This window comes from Centropristis striata, chromosome 18 (genome assembly GCF_030273125.1).
Source record: "Centropristis striata isolate RG_2023a ecotype Rhode Island chromosome 18, C.striata_1.0, whole genome shotgun sequence".
NCBI lineage: Eukaryota > Metazoa > Chordata > Actinopteri > Perciformes > Serranidae > Centropristis > Centropristis striata.
Genome location: NC_081534.1, coordinates 16,546,817 through 16,569,827, shown reverse-complemented (window position 1 = coordinate 16,569,827; position 23,011 = coordinate 16,546,817). Strand labels below are relative to the sequence as shown.

Here is a 23,011-nt window from a genome sequence, read left to right as displayed (position 1 = left end):
GAGGAAAAAATGTTAACCATACCAGAATATTTTTAGAATCTTTGCTTTTGCTTCTTTACAATGTGCTGTATGTATGCTCTGATCTATTATTTTTTGTTGTTGCTTAGATTCCCATCAAGATTGTCTCTTGAACTTTTTTCTCCCATCTTATTTCTGCAGACCATAAGAAGATGGGGAACATGACAGGCACAGTTCGTAAACACACACCCACTCTGAAAGCCCTGCAGGTGCTTTACCACCGCATGCGCTATGAGTATGAGTTCTACAACTTCATCCGAGACCAGTTCCACCTCATGAAGAAAAAAATCGGCCTCAAGTCTGTCTCCCAACCCCCTGCCCACCCGCCCGCTTTCCTACGAGAGCTGGCCCTCCAAACTCCAGAGCCTCTGGATGAAGACGAGGAGCTGGATACGGACCTGGAGGATGCCAACAGCTGGCTGGTCAATCCCTAAGAGCTGTCTGATGAAAAGTGGATGTAGCCAAAAAAAAAATAGCTGGTGGCTAGAATTGGCTGGAGATAGCTGGAGGCAGCCTGAGGGCTAAGGGGAGCTTTCCCCGTCTCTCAGCATTCCTAAAGAAAGTGAGGTGTGTTTAGGGGTGTGTGGATCCTGATGCTTGTGTTTTTACGGGCTCTGCTTTCAATCTGCAATAGACTCCGATCATGACAGGCTCAGCACTGAGGACTATAGGGTTGAGTAATTGGAAGGACAAAATGCTCTATTTAAAAAATTGACGAAGGACAGCGGAATATAATGTTAAGCTCAACTTGCTTGACTCGAGTTTTCTTATGAGCTGGTTTTTGGGTTCATTTATGTAAAAAAATAAAAATAATAAAAAATAAAAATATTGCTGTAATCTCCAGGAGAGATTAGCGCAACAGGTGGATAGCTAAACATGTTGGGAAATATTCTAACTGTTGGTCGCTGGGTGTTTACTGTAAGAGAGGACTTCAAAGACATAGCCCAAGAAAGAGGTTCAAACTTTATGAAAGGGTTAATGTCCTAAAAGCTGTATTGGGAAATGGTATCCACAAATAAAACAAGTACCAAAACCCTTTTTTTGTATATTAGTTGTCTAGGACTGTTGCAAGTGCCAAACCTCGCTTTGAGTTCCAGTAACTGACAGGAAACCTCTGTGCACAGCTGGTGGAGTTGTGAGATGATTTGTAAAATATTATTAGGTATAAATGAGGGTTAGACAGCAAGCACTCAATTATGAATTCAAAGAATTCCAACTGTGTGTGCATGAATGATTGAGTTTGACCAAACCAGCAGTTTATTTTAGCATAGATTTATTATTTGGGACAGGTCATTTGTTTTCGAGTCAAACACTAAAAAGAATTTATGGAGTTTGTTCAATCCAAAGTTTCAAAGATTGAGATTGCCAAATACTGAAGCTTCTACTGCAATGCATTTTAAAACTGTATGAAAATACTGCACTTTTTCTGAGGTGACTTTTCCTAAAATTCTGCAGCAAAATGAGGGATTTGGTCACAAAACTGGATACTAATTTACCTTTAATCTGAAATGGGATTATGTTACTGTTGAAGGGTTTGTTTTCCCTCTCAAAATATTATCATGAAAGCGTGTGATGTGTTACCAATTCTGGCTAACACTAACTTTTAATCCTCCAGCAGCTATTCAGAGTGCATGTTTGTCATGTACAAATCATCCAGAGAACAGTAACCATAAGCTAATATGTGACTGTCATCTGCGTAGTTCACTCTACCATCCTAATCTCCATCGTCCGTACCTTTTCATTGTCCTGGTTTGTGTTCAGTGTTTCCTTTTTTGCCAGTTTAATTTATTATTTTGTATTCATTTGCATTCCAGATAAGATTCTCAGGAAGGAAAAAAAGATGTTTAATAACTTGATGATTTGTATCTTTGGTTTCTGGTGGCTATGAAACTATTCTTGGTATTTTAAGGTTGTCTAAAATGGGTTTATATCTAGAGCTGAAAACATGTTAACAACAACTAATGCAGTCCATTGTTTTACAGTCTTTCAAAATAAATGTCCTCTAACTATTGCAGCTCTTGACTCTGCTTCACTTGGTTTTTGTGAAAAAATGTGTAGTACAGCTGCTCAATCATGGCAAAAAATACATTCACAATTATATTGATCAATACTGAGATTACAATTCTAAATGAATAATATGCAGGGTTTTACTAAATAATAATAATAAAATAATAATAGAAGTGTCTGTATCTGCAGAGATCTTCCCATCTGCCTGTATTTTTCTATTGGCCTTTTATTTTGCTGTGTTCATTTCTGGGCCTTGCTAAATACGAATAAAGCAATGCAAAATGCCAAAATAACATGACCAAAATAAGAGTCAATCTGGGCTTTCATTCAGTTGTAGAAAGGGAGCAAGTTTAAATGTATTGTTTTCAAACAGTAAGCGACAATTCCTGCATAATATGCCTTTAACTTAAGATTCTAATTAAAAAGTGTCTTTTACCAATGAATTTTCTTAAACTTTAGATATACAGTCATGGAAAAATTATTAGACCACCCTTGTTTTCTTTAATTTCTTGTTTATTTTAATGCCTGGTACAACTAAAGGTATATTTGTTTTGGACAAGTATAATGATAACAACAAAAATAGCTCATAATAGTTTAATTTAAGAGCTAGCCATTTTTCATGGTTTTCTTGATAACAATTTTGATTATTATCAAGAAAACCATGAAATATGGCTAGATATCAGTTCTGAAATTAAACTCTTATAATGGTCTCATCATTTTTTCCATGACTGTAATAAATCTTAATCAAAAATAAATAAATGCACTGACAAAACCAATTGAAAACTACTAAACATATGTTTAACATTTTGGTAAACTATATTCAACATATATCAGTTAGGTATTTTATCATGATTATCTTGTTTTCAGAAACGTTGCAAGCAAAAAAACTGCAAAAAATCTGATTAATTGCCCTGCCCTAACGTGTATGAAAAGGTTTGTAGTAGCCTGTTCTCTCCAGAAATGCTTCACCTTACCTCATTCTCAAATAAAATCTCCTTCTGCTTCACACATCAGATTGATTGTCAGCTACTAAGAGAGCAGCCAGCAGACCATGGTCCACTTTGGTCTCACCACATGTGTAGCTCTCACTCTCCTGCAGCAGCCTGTCCATCACTCCACCCAACCTCGACTCATCTTCCTTCTGGCTCCCCAGCTGTGAAATGACCTTCCATGCAGTAGTCAGGAAAACACGGCCTATCCTCTGATATTAACAGTTATTTTTAAGGAACACGTCATGCTCCGCCCTCACCTGTCTTCCTGATCTTGCTCCTGTCATTTCAATATGTATACACAGTGTATGACTCTTATTGCACTTCTGGATGATACATAGCATTCATACAGTATATTGCCATGGTATTGTTGCCTCTATCCCACAGTGGCTTGCTATTGATTACTTGTAAACCTGGCAACATAGAAATCACACTTTTTCTGCTTCACTTTGTTCAGTAAAACCAACAACAACACGGCATGTAAAATAAAATCAACACGTCACCAACAAAATCATTCTAGAAGTGTCACTCTAGAATGATTTTGTTGGTGACGTGTTGATTTTATTAAGAAAAGTAGGTAAAAGTTAATTATAAATTGTGAAACAATTGATATTTAATGTCATAATATACAATGACTGTCTGCTGACAATTTTGATGACAATCTAAATTATGACTTTTTAATCAAAAACTTTCTTTATTTTTATGGAAATACTAATATATGTATCGATATAATATGGCCAGAAGTTACTTTTTTAAAAATTAATTACACATAAAAATGCTTTAAAAGGGTCAATTGTAGTCTGTTGATTAGAGCATAATATGGTCAGAAATGTCAGCAAAACACCATATTTTGGGATGTCCAAAAATTGACCCCCTCAATATAATACATACCATGCATGTTCATTTTTGTCAAAAATTGTCAAATTTTAATACGCCTAAAAATGCTTTAAATGGCTCAGTTATTCTCTCTTAATGCATAGCATTATGGCCAGAAATGACCGAAAAACACCACATTTTTGGATGTCCAAAAATGACCCCCTCAAAAAAAGTCATAATATGGCATGTTGATTTTTGTTAAAAAATAAAATAAAAAAAGGTCAAACTGTAAAATGCCTAAAAATGCTTAAAATGGATCAAGTATAGTCTGTTGAAACATATTAGAGCATCATATGGCCAGAAAAATCAGAAACACATTTAGGGGTGTCCAAAAATTGTCAAATTTTAAAATGCCTAAAATGCTTAAAATAGGTCCATTATACACTGTGTGTTCATATTAGAGCATAATATGGCCAGAAATGACCGAAAAACACCATATTCTGGGAAGTCTATAAATGACCCACTCAATAAAAGGTCATACTACAGCATGTCGATTTTTGTCAAAAATTATCAAATTTTAAAATGCCTAAAAATGCTTAAAATGGATCAATTATAGTATGTTAATACATATTAGAGCATAATATGGCCAGAGATGTCAGAAAAACAACGTATTTGGGATGTCCAAAAATGACACCCTCAAAAAAAAAGTCATAACATGTCGATTTTTGTCAAAAATGGTCAAATTTTAAAATGCCTAAAAATACTTAAAATGGATCAATTATAGTCTGTTGATACATATTACAACATAAAGTGGCCAGAAATGTCATAAAACACCATATTTTGGGACGTCCAAAAATTACCCCCTCAAAAAATTTTAGATTTTTGTCAAAAATGGTCAAATTTTAAAATGCCTAAAAATGCTTAAATTGGGTCAATTATAGTCCGTTAATACATATGAAAGCATAATATGGCCAGAAATGTCTGAAAAACATCATATCAGCACTGTTCAAAACTTGAAAAAAGTCATACCATCCTATATCAATGTTTGTCAAAAATTATCCTAACCCAAAAAAGCCTAAAAATGCTAGAAATTGCCAAAATATACTCTGTTAATACAATTTGTAATATAATTTGTCCAAAAATAGCGAAAATACTTCATATTTTGGGATGTCCAAAAATTTTACCCTCAAAAAAGTCATACTATAGCATGTCAATTTTTGTCAAAAATGCTAAAATTTTAAAATGCCTATGGCATTTTTTGGACAACCTACACTATGAGCATTATTTTAGTTTTACTTTAATACTATTACATATAGTATTAAAGTATGTAAAGTATGTATATGGCACATTATATAATATCATTTATATTTTAAAATGATAGTATATATTACTTAATTTATGACATATGGATACACCCTCACACACACACACACACACACACACACAGGGGAAATTCCTGACGCAGTCTTTTCTCAACAGTGTCCAATAATAACCCCACACTATTTGGGGCAACAGTATCATGACAGACCTGGAAGTTCACATTAGCAGCCTGACTGTGAAGGTTCAAGTTAAGTGCTTAGCTTTTGCTTTCCCATCCACAGAAACACACATATACACAGTGTGTATGTACACTGCTCATACATATGAGCAGCATTCTGCTTCAAAGTTGAACACAGAGGGCCTGTTCATGTGCTGGGTGGAGCAGAGGTGGGGGCTGCAGGGACCTCCTCCGCACTGGCAAATAGGAAGCTGTGAGAGTCGGTGGGCCGTTCCCAGACCTGCTCTGTATTCTTGGTATGACAAAAATAGACTCCCTACTTTTCCAGTACCAGGTTGAACCCATAACAGAAAAAGAAGTTTTTTTAAAAAAAAGAAGAAAAAAAAGACAGACCCTAAAAGTATATATTAGTTAAGAATAAATCAACAACATGTTAACCATTTCATTTGTCCATAATGACATTAAACAAAAAACAACTATTCATACAAAAAATGCATACTGTTGATTGTAAAACTGTTGCAAATTGAATACTGAACCTGAGCACTTTCATCACGTGGTTATCAAATGTCATCACTGTTACTTCTCATGATTTGTTTAAAGTACCACACTGGCTTGATATGAAACAAAAACATACTAGTAGTAAACTATAGTATTACAAATACTTCTCCACACTGTTGTTGTCAATTCCTGTTTTTGGTCCAAACATCTGGAGATTACATCTTGACGATTGAACATAATTTCATATTATTCATAATACATGTCATTCAGTATTTCCAGCATCTAGATTGCATGCACAGAATTAGCATGTACAAAACTAGGACACCAACAACGTTCTCACTAACACACGTATGCACACACTCACAGTACATAACAAAAATAAAGCAAAGCAATGGCATCTTAAACAAGATTGAATTGAGGATTCTGTCAAACTTAAAAGTAAAACTAACTAAAAAATAAAAGGCAGGTTTAGGATTATTTCACAGTGATATCCAAAACTGGATGCCCTGAGATTTAAAAATAAAAATAAAAAGTGACTTTAAAATGAAAAATAAGGCACTTATTTATTATAAAATTATATTTTTTGAATCATGAAATGTGTCAATAACAACATTGAATATGTATGCTTTAATACTGTTTGTTCCATTAAGAAAGACACAGCCATGTTCTACACTTGTGATTACTGTTTCAGAGGTTACTAAATCACAGTGCAGGAGTGGACTGTTATATTACTACAAAACTTGCTTACCTCCTTTTTTAAAAGGATCATTTCAGTTTTTTACAACTTATTTTTTACAGTTCAGCCTTATCAACAACATTGTAGCGAATAGAGGGCAAACAGTTCAAATATTAACTCTTCATTGCAAGCATCACATTTTTCTGGTTTTCTTTGACCTACTGTGCACGCTGTAGTTGTGTGCGCACACAGATTTCCTTTTAATAGAAATATATGGGCCGTCACCTTTGAGTTTTACCTTAAAATTAAGAGGTTTAGATAGTCTGGGTAAACTGTCTGCTTGTTTTTAACTTATCATAGCTGGCACAACCCAGATTCCAAAAAAGTTGTGATTTTGTCTGAAACATCAATAAAATTAGTCTAGTCTTAGTCGGAGCCGTTGATTAAGAGAGTCGCGTCATCTCCGTTTACTCCAATGGACCAGTTTTTTATAGCAATGAGTTGCAGCGTCGCAATGATGCACTTTTGAACAGTGAGAAATCTAAAGTATCATATTGTATATTATCAGCTACTAATTACCAAAAATCACAGTTTTGCCACTCTGAATAGTGTTGTCAAATTGCCTGCCGAGGACTTCTGGGATTTATTTGAAGTCTACATGGATCACATGACAAGTAAGCATTTTGGGCTTCCATTGGTGCGACTCTCTTCATCAACGGCTCTGATCTAAGTCTTCTAATCCTTTTTTAAATCTATTAAAGTGAAAACTGTGCAAAGAAAATATATGTATTGTCAAAACTGATGATCTTTAGTTTCTTCGTATTCACATTCTGTTTTTATGTACATTTTACATAGCATCTCAACTTTTGGAAATGGAGTTGAAGAAAAAATAGGCAAAACTAAAGGCCTTCACACATTGGGGGCATGTTAGTCATGTAAGTAACTCGCTCATAAATATGTTATTTTGAACTGTAGATTGAATTTGATGTGATATATTTGCAGGCCAGTATTTCTAATTTTCAGAGGTGTGTAAAGGCTTTAAGACTGAAGTTGTCATAAACTGAAATGATCCTTTAATACCCTTCATGTCTTCTTGGTGTCTCTCTCTCTCTCTCTCTCTCACACACGCGCACACACACACACACACACACACACACACACAGAGCACATAATTTCCTTCACCACTGAATTCATGGACTGCTGTGATCGATTGTACTGTTCGTTTTGTTTGACTGCACTGATTGTTACATTAATTTGATGTGTATGCATTCAGAAGGGTTTGTGTAATTTCTCCTGAGCCTCAAAGCACTTTTCTGTTGGTCACTTTGCAGAAAAAATATCAACAAATTCTGATAAAAGTTCAATGTTTTTTTTTTTCATTTCTATTCCAACAATCCACTAAAACAATGATGTTACTATTTCAGATCACACTTGTCTCTCTTCTCCTTCATTTTTATTTCTTCCAAAGCTTCTCTGTGTGTCAGTCTCTCTGGATTTCTAGCAGGGTACCACTCAGGCGTTGGTTTCATTTTGGTTCAACTCCAACCCGTCCTCAACATCTTTATTCTTCTTCTTGCTGGGCGTGCGTCCCAGAGCTTCAGCCTCTTCCAAAGTGGTTGTTAGAGGCTTGCCCAGGGTCTCAGGCAACAACAACGTCAGCACTCCAATAATGAACGCCAGGATTCCCACGATGAGCTACACAGGATGAATAAAGAAAGAAAACATTTTTTAAAATGTGTTTTGCTGCCAAGATACCCATGTGTATAAGGTATGGAAACAAGGTGCAAAAGTGATGGAATTGACATAGTAATTGAACATTAAATAACATCTGTTATAATAATAATAATATCCATGCAAACCAGCCAAAAGAGTAAGACATGTTTACCTGAGGTAGGTAGACCCAGACATCAGCCAGGTACACACAGAAGGGCGCCACCACACTGCCAACACGACACATCATACTGCCACTGCCCACTGCCAGAGACCTGGACGCACATCATACACAGTCAGGAGCATTAGAGACGTCACAGTACAAACATTAGGCTTACCATCCCCAATATAAACAAGGATAATTATGAAAAGCAACATTACTTATAAAGTATATTATGTACCAAGCTGCAAATAAAACCTGACTGTATAATTAAAATTATGTTTCTTTACTTTTCTTTGTTTCTGACAACTTTAATCTCCACATAATGATATTTTGTGAAAGGGAGTATGTGAGAAAAAAACCATACAAAAAACACACAGTGGGCTAAAAGCATTCATGTTTTCTCCCAGGTGAGTTAACAGTCTTGCCATGTGTAATGTTACAAGACTTGTAGGGAGAAATTAAAACTCACCTGGAAGAAAACATGAAAGCTCTTAATCCTATTTAGAACACTGTTAGTGGTGCACTTCAGCCTCTTGTGGCTAAAATTAGTATTACAACAATAAACATATAAAATTATCCTGACAAAAAGTTATTAAGAAAAATTATCCTGGCAAACTTTTTTTCCCAACTGTTTATAGATGAAAAATGTAAGAAACCTTTTAACTTTTTCATAAGTCATATGAACAGGAGGAAACATCCATTAGGAGCAGATTTAAAATTTATCACAGGAATGTTTTTTTCTCCATTGTTTATCTTTTCTTAGATTGTTAGAACTGTGCTTGTTGACTGTGCTTTAAAAGTGCAAAAAGGGCTATAAAAGATGTAAATATGATTTAATCGTTTTGGAGTCTGTATGAGATTAACTACCTAATGAATTGAATTGTAGCATGTTTATACAAAAAGATGTCTTTATCTAGCTGTATCTAAAAAGAAAAATGGCAGACTGATTCTGAGACACATTTTCTATGTATCATTGAGCTCTATGTGTTTTGATTCTGTTTCTTGCTCTTTCTGTACCTGATGATGGTCGGGTAAAGCTCACAGGTGTACAGGTAGATGAGACCAAAGGCGATGGCGATGGCAAACTTCCCAAACATAGAGAGAGCGATGGCCAGTGCTTCGATGTCCTGTGGGAAAAAGGGGAAGGGATGGTAAAGAAGTCAGTTGGGACAGTGGGAGACAAGAACTTCCCCTGTTTATGCCATTTTTCATAACAAAGTAAACAGAAACACTGTAAGCCTTTACCCTGTCATTTTACAGTTGACAAAAATAAAATACTTGACCTTTGACCTTCAGACATTTCATTAGATCACTGAGTGGTTGAGCCTCAAAGAAGAGCGTGAACTCTCTCCAAGCACTCCATGAACTGAACTGCATGCTGACTTGATTCTTGATTTTATTACATTTTCTCCTTAAGTTATCTAATAAAAAGAAGGAATTGCTCCCTCACTCACTTTTGATTTCCTTTAGTATGATACGTTGTGGCTTGGGAACCACAAAAACAAAAACATTTATTTTTATTCATAGTGCATGCATGTTTATACTGTATGTAAGCATGTGTGGAAAATAAAGAAATATTCATATTGCAGACACAGATACTAGATTGAGTTTACATATCTGTGTGAAGACAGATCTACAGTATTTCATATGTCATATGTGAGTATTTCATGTGTTAACAGTACAGTTCCAGTCCTGCATGGTCTGTTATAGGCAATGTACACATCTTTGAGTGGCACTTACAACTGTGTATGTAACAGTGCTCTACATGTACGTATGTGTTTTTGGAAAGTGGGCTGTGATCTCAGAAGCCCAAGGAGAACTGTAACTCAGCCTGTTGCTATGACGCAGTAGATACAGACAACAACACCAAGAGAGAGAAGAAGGAGGCTGTGTGAGGTGATCCGATCCAAACGGGCTATTTCTGAACCAATGGTCTGAATCCAACTGTCTTTATTTTTGGCTGTACTGACTGATAGAAATAAACATGTTGTTTATTATTTTAATTATTAACCTTCTCAACCCCAGGCCGTTTCAGGGCATGTTTTGCTCTTTTTGTATTTTTCTCAATGTGGCCTTGTATTTCACTGCAATATATAAAATATATAAGTCCCGCAGCTCTATGGAAACAGCACAATCAAGGCTAGAAGTGGCAACAACTCAAAAATGTCTTTTGTGCAGAATAACACATATTATTTATATAATGACATAAAACATTACAAAAAGGAAAAAACTCAAGTTGAATTTCTCTGATAAATTAATTTTTAGAAAAAATGGAATGGAATGGAGTAAATAATTACAACACTTTTCCAGTCATGAATATTAGGGGGGAAATTGGGTCTCCACATACTATACATATTACTACTACTTGCAACCTTTCCTGTCCTCTCCCCTCCTCTCTGCTCTGTTTAAGCAGCCTGTAGTTCTGTCTGATTTTCAGTAAATATTTGTCACATAACCGTTCATCTCAGCAGAATAAATCATGGCTTCCCAGTTTTGCTGAGCAGCACAGAATTTATTGTTTTAACAGGATCTAGTTATTCAAAATGGGGTTTTTGGAAACGTTTTAAATGAGACAGGTAGAATAAAGTTATTTTGACAGAAATATCACAACTTTAAGCTTCATTTTTTAATGAAAACATTTGCAACTGAAGATCCATTCAAGGACCAACAGAGAGTTCAAATTATAACGATAATGCCTGTTTAGTTTCTTTCTACGGTAGATTTTTGGCAATCTAAGTAATATACTAAAAATGTTTATTGTGTTATGTTTATTTCAGCTCTTGGATAGTAGTGTCCTTGCTAATCTTTGAATGGCATCAGAATAATTTTACTGACTGAGTAAATGTAGAGAGGTGGTTTTGGGTAGCTTAATGTAATATTTAATGAAGGATATGCATAAACAAACATATTACTGTTAAAAAGAACCATATGTTATGTGATTATTTGAACAAAATATTACAAATACTTTTTTGTAATATATTGGCTTGCCGTCCCTTGAACACTGTTAATATTATTTCTATTACAAGTAGTGAGTAGTTTTTTTTCACCCTGTGCAGATGCCAGATTTGCTAAAAAGCTGTACATGTTTGTGCCCCACTAATGCAGAAGTAGTGTTGCAATGTAGACAAAAACAGCATTCAAAAGCAAGAGCACTCAGAGCAGCGACGCTAAAAAGGGAGGCTGTTACCAGCACTTCCTGAGACAGAACGAGGTGTTGCACTTCAAGGATTGCATTACAAATCTTTATAGACTTGAATAAACCTGAACAAGATTGGGCAGAAACTCAGGCAAAGAAAATAGGAGGACATTGTGCAAAGATCTATAGAATGTGGACAGAAAGTATGAATAATGCCGGGTTTGCTGAAAATATGAGGTTCAGACGTGATTAAAACATACACACTAATGGCCGAGGATGTGAACAAAAAGACTGAGTTCAAGGTATTATTGGTAGAATGGAGCAACTTCGAGGGAAGGAAGAGAAGATAAGCTATCCTTCTCATAATACTGAAGAACTTGTGAACTAGTGTGATTGGATAACAAAGGAATGTGAGCGTCTATTGTATGTTGGTGCAGTAACTAAGGACAGGTTAATGTATTGTGTTTAGTCACTGAAGTGTTTCTTAACACATCTAACTACTGTGAAACTCTTCTCTCATACTTAGTTATATTAGAGACTATGGCATGTTTGCTTATGTGAAGTTTTTTTGTCTTACATACACTCTGGTATGTGGGAGTGGATGTAAGCTTGCAAGTGAGTTTTATTAAATCACGCTGTAGAATTTTCGATGATGACACAAACAGACAGAAGACGATGGAAAAAGACAGCTAGACAGCAACTCTCTGCCCTCCGTCTCCATCCTGCTATTTTTCAGCTCCCACTTGTTGACCGCTCCGGTCAGAATGGCTTTCAATGTCAAAGATCATATTTACTTGAACGCTACGTAGCAGCTGTTTGTCAACCCAGTCATAAGCATTTGGGTCAGAGTGAAGAACACACACTGGAAACTGCATGTGTCAAGATTCAACTGTAACAGTGGCCAAAAGGTCTGGGGTAACAGCAGGTCAGGAAAACTCAAGAGCTAACGGTCCTGATAGGTTGAAACAGAAAATAATTTTAAAATAGCCATGAAGGATATGTATTCCTGCACTGAACATGACCAATGTATGTGGCATCTGGCCAATCCCTTACAAATTTGAGTTCAAATATGTCTAAAAGGTTTGTAACAGAATCTTCGTTACAAGCTTTTATTTTGACATATCAAAGGGGCCTATTATGCAAACTTTCAGGTCCATAATTCTTGTTTTACCACACTTTTTTTCTAATACCGTTAATAGCTGCGGCACCTATTCATCCTCTGTCTGAAACTGTCATTTGTAGCACCTTTCTCTTTAAGCCCCTCTCCAAAAAAAACACAGTATAGCAGCACCTTTAATGTGAAAAATAACCAATATCACCATGTAAACCAAAAACTACACAATCAAACCGAAATGATGTGAAATTGGGGAGAAATTAATAAAATCAGCACCCAAGATGACAGATTTCCCTGTTTCTATATTAGCATGAAGCTACATGCAGCAGTGTATGTAATGTAAACACTGCAGGAACGTGCCTGGAGCAGATGAACATATATAGAAACCTCTTACAAACTGGTGCCAAGCCGAGAGCCGGAAAACTGTTTGAGCAGGTGTTCAGAATAGTTGGAAATCTGTTTGTGCTCACAGGGATTACTTTTACATACATTTGCCACATTATTTTAAACTATGGCCACTTTTAATATGAAAATCAAGCAACACTGTGACTTTATGTATATATGAGAGAAAATAAGGAAAAGTATAATAGGTTCCCTTTAAGGTGTTTTGTCATAGAGCCACTAGGAATTATGTTGGAGCCATTAGTTTTATAAGCCCAAATAAATAATAGTATGGATGTTGCATCAAAGTCTGCAACAACATCAGTTAGAATGCTGTAAGAATATCAACACTTAAAAGTATCACATGCATTCGGTCTCTCTCACATCCACACTCTCAATACGTACAGCAGGTACGACGATGATGAGCATACACGCGACCCCGGCCAGGATCAGAGCTGGAGCACAGGTCTTCTTCCTGCCAATACGATCCATTGCAAAACAGCCAACCAGATAAGAGGGGAGCTCCACCGCACCTGGAAACAACCAATCACAGCAGCTGTCGGTCAGAGGTTATCGTGGCAGTGACACACTGACACCGAGACATTCTATCTAGGAGACCTAAATAACCAGCATCTGCAATGTTGGTGAAGCTCAGACATCTAAATGTGCTCCCCTGTAGGTTACATAAGTGGAGATTATAAATGTTCCTGATGGGCTTTAGAGAAAAAGAAAGCACATAAAAATGTTGTTTCTGATGAGTATAAAGAGGAAAAAAGATAAGGTCAGTTTAATGTAAATAGTGTATTTCATTAGCTTAACTGTAGTGTAGTTCCCAGACATTACTAGTACCAAATAGGGTATTTAAGATATGCATTTGTGAGAAATAATGCATGAGAAAACCCTATGCCTTCAAAACTGTTTTATATGAACAGGAGAGCAGTTTTGAAATTGTTTAACAAAAATGTTCATTACAGTGCAAATCTTATTTTCTTTATCACATGAAACTATTAAGCTTGTAGATGAAGCGCTATTACTTTAATTGCCCACAGGCTAATTTAATCAACGATATTTCCAAAAAACAGAGTGGTAACAAACAAGCCAAACTGCAGAACAGAAATCATCCTCATGGCCCTCCCAACAATATAATATTACTCTAAATAATATACGACTATCGATTTATAATGTGCAGCACAAACAAACAGACTATAGCTGAGATTGGGTAAACAAGCTCAGTATGCACACATTATACAATAAATAAAGAAACACACAGTAGTACAGCTGAGAGTTGCTTAACCCATATACAAACACAAATAAACCTACAACTGGCTGACTTAAGCAGGATGTTGTTGCATAGTTTTGCACACTCACACTCACCAGCCAGTCACTTACCAACAAGGAAGAGGTTAACGTACTGGTTTCCTCCAAGGTTGACTGAACCCAAAGAGAAGACGTAGTAACCCAGGCTGCCAATGAACCAGATGGCCCACACTGTGCACGTCCGGCCCGCCATCCTCCAGCTGCCGAACAGATCCAGGATGGACAGCTTCTTTTCACCCTGCGGCGGCCTCTCCTCTGGCTCCTCCAGCAGAGCTCTGCCATTCTCTACCTCTTCCGGCGTCAGCAGCTCCCGCACCTGCAGCTTGCATTCGAGGCCATTGAAGCGGGCGATGGCATCCAGCAGTTCCTGAGCGTCCTTGTAGCGGCCCTTGGCCATCAAGTAAAAGGGCGTTTCAGGGAACTTCCAGCAGAAAAGCAGGAAAGGGGAAGTGCATATGGAGAGGATGATCTGGTAGATCCACCAGACTCGCACCAGGTAACCGGTCAGAGCCACCACCATGATGCCGACGGCAAAGGCAGCATGCACGTGCATAGAGGTCCATGTGCGCACCTTGATGCCAGTGAATTCTGTGACGTAGACAAACACCACCACGAGGTAACCACTGGACACCTGCCAAACACAGAGATGGGAAGGAGGAAAGAAAGGACGCAGATAAAAGGAGGTAAAGGGTGAGAGAGAGATAAATGAAAGAAAGAAAGAGGGAGACAAGAGAGGAAATACATTCAAATATGTCAGGATGAGGCAGGATTTGAAAATCTTATCTGCATTTAGCGCAAAAACAAAAAGAGCAAAAGGAAAGCAAAGAAACAGCAACACATTCAATATACAGTATTGCGCTAAAGTTTTAGGCAGGTGTGAAAAAATGCTGTAAAATAAGAATGCTTTCAAAAATAGAAATGATAATAGTTTATTTTGACCAATTAACAAAATGCAAAGTGAGTGAACAGAAGAAAAATCTAAATCAAAGCAATATTTGGTGTGACCACTCTTTGCCTTTAAACCAGCATCAATTCTTCTAGGCATTTTTTCACACCTGCCTAAGACTTTTGCACATTACTGTACATTCCTGCAATGTCTAGTTAACAGTAACACTTGACTGGTTAAGTAATTAAGTATTTTAAATTTAGCTCATCTTTCTTTTAAGCCACATATTCAGCACTTTCACTGAACAGCAGCCACTGCAGCCACAAGAAGCAACTACTGTATGGGATAAAGAATCATAAAATCAGCAAAGAATTAGGGATTTTCACACAGCATATCCTTAGCTATCCTTAGCCCTGGGCAAAGCCTGGCTACAGGAGCTGTTTAGCTCTAACTTGTGGAGAACAGTGGTATAGAGGTGGTAGTGGGGTGGGTCGATGTTGGATCACATCACAAACAAACTGTCCAGAGATTGTTTGAAACCAAAACAAGGGTTCTCCAGTTGGTCTCAGCCCCAGGCTTACAGCTCCCTCAGCCTCAGCCTGGGGCTAAGTGCAGAGTGAAAAGCCCTGTAACACAGCTAATATTAACCACTATAAGCTTGTGGTTATACCAGGCCAAGTCAGAATGAAGCAGTGTACTGAACTGATCAAAGGTAAGTTTATCACTTATTCATTAGTCTTAATTTGTAAAAGAAAAAAAGTTCTTAAGCCTTCTAAAAGTTGCACAGTCTTGCTTTAAAGTTTAATTAATTTTCATTGCTTGCTTCAATTGTTCATGTCCTTGCCATTTGCATGCATATTTGTATCCCTAAAAAAAATCACAGGATGATTTATAATGTACAGTACAGGTAAGCATGTTTGATGTTGTTTACTTTGTCAGATCTCCTTATAAAACAGTTGTTGTTCTTATGTCTGTGTAACACATGTGGCAATAAGATGTTAAGTCCCTGCTTATGAGACCTGTCTGAGTCTGCACTGTGTTTAGTGTGGCCATGCAGTATGCAGCCATCACTATCTGAGAGTCTGGTTCTATGTGAAAAACAACAGCTGTAGCTAGAGAGGACTGGGGGGATGGTAGGAGACGGAGAGGAGGGAAACAGTGGACAAACTGTGAAGGTTCTTTCAGCACAACTTTACTGCCATGTGGACTAACCCAAACTGTAATGACTCCCTTCCTTCGCCTTGTAAACATGTTTTATGAACATATAATGCATTGCTCTGTACACAAAAACACCATGGTGCACATACTTAGACATACACATAAAAGACATCCTTACTTTCTTGTTCTGCAACTGTTAATCACTTAAAATTCTTATAATTAGCTTCTTTTCCCACTTCACCACCAACTGACCTTTACAAGTATGGGGCCTGATTTAAATTGTAAGACAGAATCCAATGTTTACTTTTAAGGTATTTACCTAACAGCTTGAGCAGAACATCATCTCAGACGTAAATGCATATGCCATATTTATGTATACACAGAGATTTGTGCGGGACACTTTACTAACAGTGCAAACGAGGGCAGAACTGCACCATATACAGTTAGAGTGAGACAGTTGTGGTAAGTCATATTCTTATTATACACAGCTGGATTAAACATCTTGCCTTGGTTTGTGTGCTGGCTCGACTGTACCATGACGAATACGAGGTGGTATTCACAGACAACACGACTAATTGGCTAGGCAAAAACCACACAATTGGACACATGAAAAACCTGAAGAAGCACATTTGATTACAAGCAGAGAGTGGAAAGCAGGGTATCTCCCTTGTCCTATATTGGCTTTGGGTGGAAGTGTTAACAGCAGAGACTTTTCCAAAATGACTAACACTGAAGTTTTGAAATAATTTTGTTGCAAAATGCAATTTCACATTGGTGGATTACATAATTAACTAAGTTAGAGGCATACAAATTGAATAAGAGTAGAACAACCATTGCTCTGTCTGAATTGGTCATTTGGCTGGTACATAAAAAAAATTGCGAATGGTGCATGTCAAGAGTTCACACACTGGGGATATATGGTTGGTTAGTTAGATAGCTATTTCTTCTATCCTAATGGAGCAAAAGACTGTAAGACCCAACGCTGACGCTGGCCAACAGCGCACTGTTGGGCCCATTTTCTGTAACCAGTGTCACATGAAGGCATGGCGGAATTAGCAAGCAAACTAGCTTACTGGCAGATGGGTGGCTAATTTGTATTTCCAACATGCTTTCATGCAACACTGGTTACAAAATATGAACTCAACAAAGTTCTGGCTCAGTTGGCAATAGATATGCTGTGACAAGAATGTGTGTATGAAGCATAAAGTTGTTAAAATTTTAACCAATTAGTGGTTGGCTGCACTGTTCTTTTGGTCGTTAATGCAAAACATGACCTCACTAATGCTGCAAGTACGTTTATGTGAGTTTATACAGAAGTTAGCCTGCTACAACAGAATGCTATTGGCAACAGTACACATAAAAATGGTCACTTTGACTATCCTGCTACAGTGATTTGAATGGGAATGTCCGTCTTATTCTATTTCTTTGGGTGGAGGTTTCCTGAAATGTACTGAAAATTCATTCACCTGCCTACTTCTTTTTCCAAACATGCCATGTAAGAACACAGAAACACACATGGATAAGCAACCACAAACAGTACATACACACACTGAGCTCACCATGGCAAGGAGGAAGCGGAGCACCACAAAGAAATAGTAGTTTCCAGAGAACGCTACAGACACGCCGAGCCCAAACTGACACAGGCTGGTGAACATCAGGATCCTAACACGGCCAACTCTGGAGGAGAGAGAGTGACATACAATACAGGTAGAGAAACCGAGAGAGGGTGAAAGAGAAAGAGGCCATTGAGTTAAATTGTTAGAAATGCATTCAATACAGGATTATATAATTGTCTACATTGTGTAGGGACTTTCAGGTGCAGCAGTACAATAAAGTACGCAATTTGTTTAAGCCACTGAGTTTCTGCTTTAAACCTCTGAACAAATCATATTGTTCCCTGCAGCAAGGTGTGACCAACCATTCACTTTATACCTTAAAGATTTGTCTCAATTCTACCTGTACAAAATCTAATGTCAGTATTCTCAAGCTCTGTTACAGTATAACGAGTATAACATAAACATGGGATGGCACATGGGATGCTCTCACCCTTGTGAGCCAAAGCGAGCATGACTTTGACATTATTTGGCCCAATTAGACATTCAATCATTCGCCATGGTGGATAAAAACAAAAGACCAGATACAGTGATGTGTGACGATGATTAACTCATCCATAATAACCGCTGCCATCAGCACTTAATCCTTAACTTATAAGATGTTTGGCAGACATCAGAGCATGTGTCCTCGACAGACTTTATCAGACTAAACTCCTACTTCTAAATGCTGACCACTTCAGTTTTGGCAGCACTGTATGGCTGGTCACCTGATCTGTCTAGAGTTTCTGCAGACACCTGTTGTTTCCCTGCTGCTTTTATCCCTTCTTTCCTGTCTGCCATCCCTCAGTCCAAATTATCCACACCAACCATCCAGAATTAAGTTGACTAGAGACTTGCTTGCCTAACATTGATAAAGACTTCACTTGACTTGGTGTTTGTGACCGGAGACTTGAGACAGATGACTCAAAAGGAATTGAGTTTTTATTTTTTTATATTGGCATCTTTCTATACATGAGAAGTTGCTTTTGCTGTTGAAACATGACTGGGTGTGCCTTTTATTTACCTTGTCATTGATTGCATCAAGTGTCAAATATGAGTTAGAATTATTAGGTGCAAGTATTCTGCAACAAGTTTGTTAAAGATGAAAATATAGCTTAACTTCTCATGACTTCTGTTTTTTAACTGATATAGATGTGGAAACTGGGGCAGATCATTAGAATTTCATATGACTTGACTTGTCATCTTGTCATCTTGCTTGACTTATAGCAGTGATCATTCTTGACTTGCTTTCTTCTCAACACAATAACTGTATTTCTTGAGGTTAGAAGGTGTAGACTTGAGACTTACACATGTGTGACTTACTCCTACCTCTGTCATCATCTCTCTCCCACGTGTTTCGATGCTTAGTAGGCAACTCAGTCCTGTGCTCAAATATCAACTACTGAGCATGAGAGATGACGGTATCATGTTTAATGTTGAAGCGGAAGTGGAACGATGTATCCTGAAGTTATGACTATATGTGTAAAGGATTATAAAGGCGGGCTGCTTGGTTCTTGGTGAAACTCTACTTAATGTGTCTTAAACCCAATTCAGACCAAAAATTTGCAAATATAGTGCAGAAAACAGGTGCAGCGGTTTGAAGTGGCCTGTTTCAGCTTGACTCGAGTCAGCAGAGTGTGATGACGGTGACTCGGCTTGTCAAGACGCCAATGGCTGTTTTTAAGGCATGTCACCTGTTTCAACAGCCATTCAGCTTGTAGCAATATCAGCTGGTCCAGTCAGTTAGAAACTGTCAACTGGTTGAAATATGTACTAGGGCTGCTCCATCTCTGGAGTTGCCGTCTGCTTTCCTACCAATTAACCCATTGACGCCTAAAACTTCCTGTAAAACATCTGGGCGATTTTAAAATAAGCCCCTAAAACCTGAAGTTTTTCTGGAAATTCCACAGAAGTGTCAACGCTTCTACTAAATAATAGATTTTTCAGCCTCTGTAGCAGATAGAAATGAAATTCAATAAGTATTTGAGAGCTTATACAAATACTACAAAACGACGTATACGCTTTCCAGGCTTCAATGGGTTAAATAGCCTCTCAGCATGGTGGAGTTAGGCAGAGGGAATGTTAGACAAAGTGCTGAGTCTAGCACTTTCTAACTAGTCATCCCATAATGAGCGTGGCAAGAATAAGAACAAGGAAATTGGCCAGGAATTTCATACTTCACAAGAAAGTCAAGTGCAGAACTCCTGGGAAGTTCTCATAGGGCCCTCACACTGCAGCCCACGTCAAATTCAAATTCCTGACCAATCACACAATAGTTGTCGGCCACCACACAACAAAAAAGTTCTGCCTATATGATGTGTCAAGAACAGAGAAATTTGTTCTCTCTCCAAGGGCTGCAAGACAAGAATGACACCATTCTGTTCTTGCAGCTCTGGAAGAGAAATGCATTTCCCTGTTCTTGCAGAGTGTGTATTAGCCTTTGATGCTTCATCCAAGAAAACATGAAATCATAGAGGAATAAGCAAAATAGCTAGCTAACTAGCCAACCACGGCTGAAATGGCAAAGTTTTTGATGCAGGAAAGACAAAATCAACTTGAGGAAAAGTCATGCTTGTGTGACATAAGCCTTAACATTTAATCAATTTTTTTAAGACGCTACAAATCCCATCCAAAAACCTGAAAAGCCAGAAAGTGACAAAATAAATTTGCGAACTGGTGCATTTCACATAGTTGTAAGTTTCAACTTGTCTCTCTGCAAATCTTTGGTCTGAACTGTGCTTTACTTGACTTAAACTCCCTGTATGAATTCTCACTATTCTCCATCCTGCTGCTTGTGCTTACCTGTCTGCAACGTCCCCAAACACCAGCGCTCCGATCAGCACCCCGAGCATGAAGGTGGGTTGGCACAGCTTGGCCAGCCACTCCCTCTCACACACCAAGTCCCAGTCCGTCACTATGCTTTGTTGAATTTCAGTGTGGTCGTAAATAAAGTTCCCATCGCAGGCTTTCACCGTTTTGTTGCCATCAAAGTTGTACGTAAAGTCTTTTGGGTTGATGCGCAAGGCACTGCGGCACCGGCTGAGCTCCCACTGTTCTCCATCAGCCATCCTCACCACCATGGGCCCAGTGCCCAGCTTGAAGACTGGCAGTACGTCTTCCAGACTGGATCCTGTCAGGTTACCGTAGAGGACATCGGTGATGTTGCCAGGCACACTGCACACAAAGTTTGGCGTCTCTACTAAGAAGACAGAGGCCAGGTAGTGGATCCCACAGGCTACAGCCTGGAAGACTGCTGCAAAGTACAGACATGCCTGATATCTGGAGGGAAAGACAATATATTAGAAATATGCTGACACCAGAGCTGAAGAGGAGATGATTTGGCAGCAATCATTAAGGTGTCCCATTTTACAGTAAACTGCAAAAAGGTCACCTGAAGAACACCTTTAATTCATCTTAAAATCTTTTTAGTGCTGCTGTATGTGCATGTCATGATTTGTTCTAAAAAAAACATGTCCAAATCACAAACTGCAATGGATTTACAGACTGTGTTTAGGTGAGAATTAGTTCACCCTTGACCTTCATTTTCACATATATTATGAATGTTCTTGTCTTGAAATGTGTTTTGGCTGGAAAAAAAAACCCCTAAAAGACAAAGTGCTGTGGGCTTTGTGGGAAAAACAAGAAGAAAACATAATTTTTGTAATTTAAAAGGGGGTAGTTGGACAAATTGGTAAATGGTTACATTCTGGCACTTTTTCTGTTTGGCACAATTCCAGTAAAATGGATTAATCACACAATTCAAAAAGAAACAATTCTAATAACAATTGGAATATTTTTGTTATTTTTCAAAAATATACAAAGGAAACACAAACTCCTCTGAGGTGAAGCATCAATTTGCCACATAATACATTGGTAGATGGACAGAAAAATAATCTACAACTGTTTTGATAGACAGATTAATTATTAAAAAAAGAAAAGTTGTTGTATTTGATGTTATTTTTTCCATCAAATATGTATATTTCTTGCCTTTCTCTGCTTAAAATGAGTATCTCAGGGGTTTTTGACAAGACACTTATCACCTTAGATCTTCAGAAACTTTGTCTGGACAATTTTCTGACATTTTAAAGACAAATAATTAAACAATAAATGGAGAAAATGACCGGGAGAAAACGAAAAGAATCGTTATAGTTGCAGCCCAGACTCACCCCTCAGTAAGCATTAAATATGATAAAAAAACATGTTCAAAAGCCATCTGTACAAGTCATTCAATGCAGCCTAATTAGGATGAACTCTGTTTCACTCAGGGGTGTTTGTTTTCAAAAACGCATTTGTAACATGGAATAAAAATAACTCCGGATGAGAAGTTACCAAACTGTCTGTTCATGGTTCCTCAAAACTACTCCGAGTTCATTCACAGAGCAAAGGACATTTCCCCACTTAGTAAAGCAGTAAAAAAGTAGCCAACACATGCTCTTGATACCTTTTGAAATGCCCGAGCTCGTCGAATATCCTCTCCACGGTCATTTTTGTGGCGGTGAGTTTGTGCGTCGATGCTCCCGGTGCGTCTCTCCCCGGCGGGCAGCGGATCCTGAGCGCTTCGACGCCAAAAAATCAAGTAGGGCTTTTCACTGAGCGGAGTGAGGGTAGGAGGGGCGCACACATAGTCTCTCTCTCTCTCTCTCTCTCTCTCTCTCTCTCTTTCACACACACACACACACACACACACACACACACACAAGGGGTCCACTTTCAACCTCTAATTCAGCGGGAAAAGCCACTGCGCCATGGCCGGGGATGATGTTACTGTGGAACGTCACGGCTAAAGGTCAATATAAACACAAAGGATGCATTCTAAAGTTGTGTTCATTTACATATAATTTACACTGTTGTGCCCTTTATGTCTCTGTCAGGAACTGCCTCTTTAATTCAGAATTAATGAGCTCTTGATTATACCACACTTCCACATACAATGGGTCAATCATGGTTGATTAACTACAGCACTTTTAAGTCACTTATAAGTATTTCCTGTCTAATCACAGCTCTAATGTCGTGATGTAGATTAGTGATGGTGATACATTCAACTTTTAACAA

The 23,011-nt window shown here is 37.8% G+C and overlaps 2 protein-coding genes across 2 annotated transcripts in view; one reads left to right on the top strand and one right to left on the bottom strand.

Moving 5' to 3' along the window:
• usta (uronyl 2-sulfotransferase a) overlaps positions 1 to 2,032 on the top strand; it is a 67,132-nt gene extending 65,100 nt beyond the window's left edge. The window contains exon 8 of the mRNA XM_059357050.1: positions 160 to 2,032. Within this exon, the coding sequence (XP_059213033.1) occupies positions 160 to 452 (293 nt within the window). The 3' untranslated portion in view covers positions 453 to 2,032. The remainder of the gene's footprint in view (positions 1 to 159) is intronic.
• Positions 2,033 to 6,620: 4,588 nt separating this feature from the next.
• On the bottom strand, positions 6,621 to 22,549 carry slc22a16 (solute carrier family 22 member 16). Its single transcript, XM_059355737.1, has 8 exons — positions 22,401 to 22,549; positions 20,762 to 21,238; positions 17,927 to 18,044; positions 14,396 to 14,954; positions 13,412 to 13,539; positions 9,393 to 9,502; positions 8,388 to 8,487; positions 6,621 to 8,197 (listed from the first exon to the last, which is right to left on the bottom strand). Exons 1-8 carry the CDS (start codon positions 22,442 to 22,444, stop codon positions 8,015 to 8,017), a joined length of 1,719 nt encoding a protein of 572 aa, XP_059211720.1. The 5' UTR covers positions 22,445 to 22,549; the 3' UTR covers positions 6,621 to 8,014.
• Positions 22,550 to 23,011: the final 462 nt, after the last annotated feature.

Coding starts and splice junctions, on each gene's coding strand:
- slc22a16 (XM_059355737.1), bottom strand. CDS start 22,444: ATGACCGTGGAGAGGATATTCGACGAGCTCGGGCATTTCAAAAG. Junction 8,488..9,392: donor CTTTACCCGACCATCATCAG/GTACAGAAAGAG, acceptor ATGTGCGTCCAG/GTCTCTGGCAGTGGGCAGTG. Junction 8,198..8,387: donor TCTGGGTCTACCTACCTCAG/GTAAACATGTCT, acceptor CATCCTGTGTAG/CTCATCGTGGGAATCCTGGC.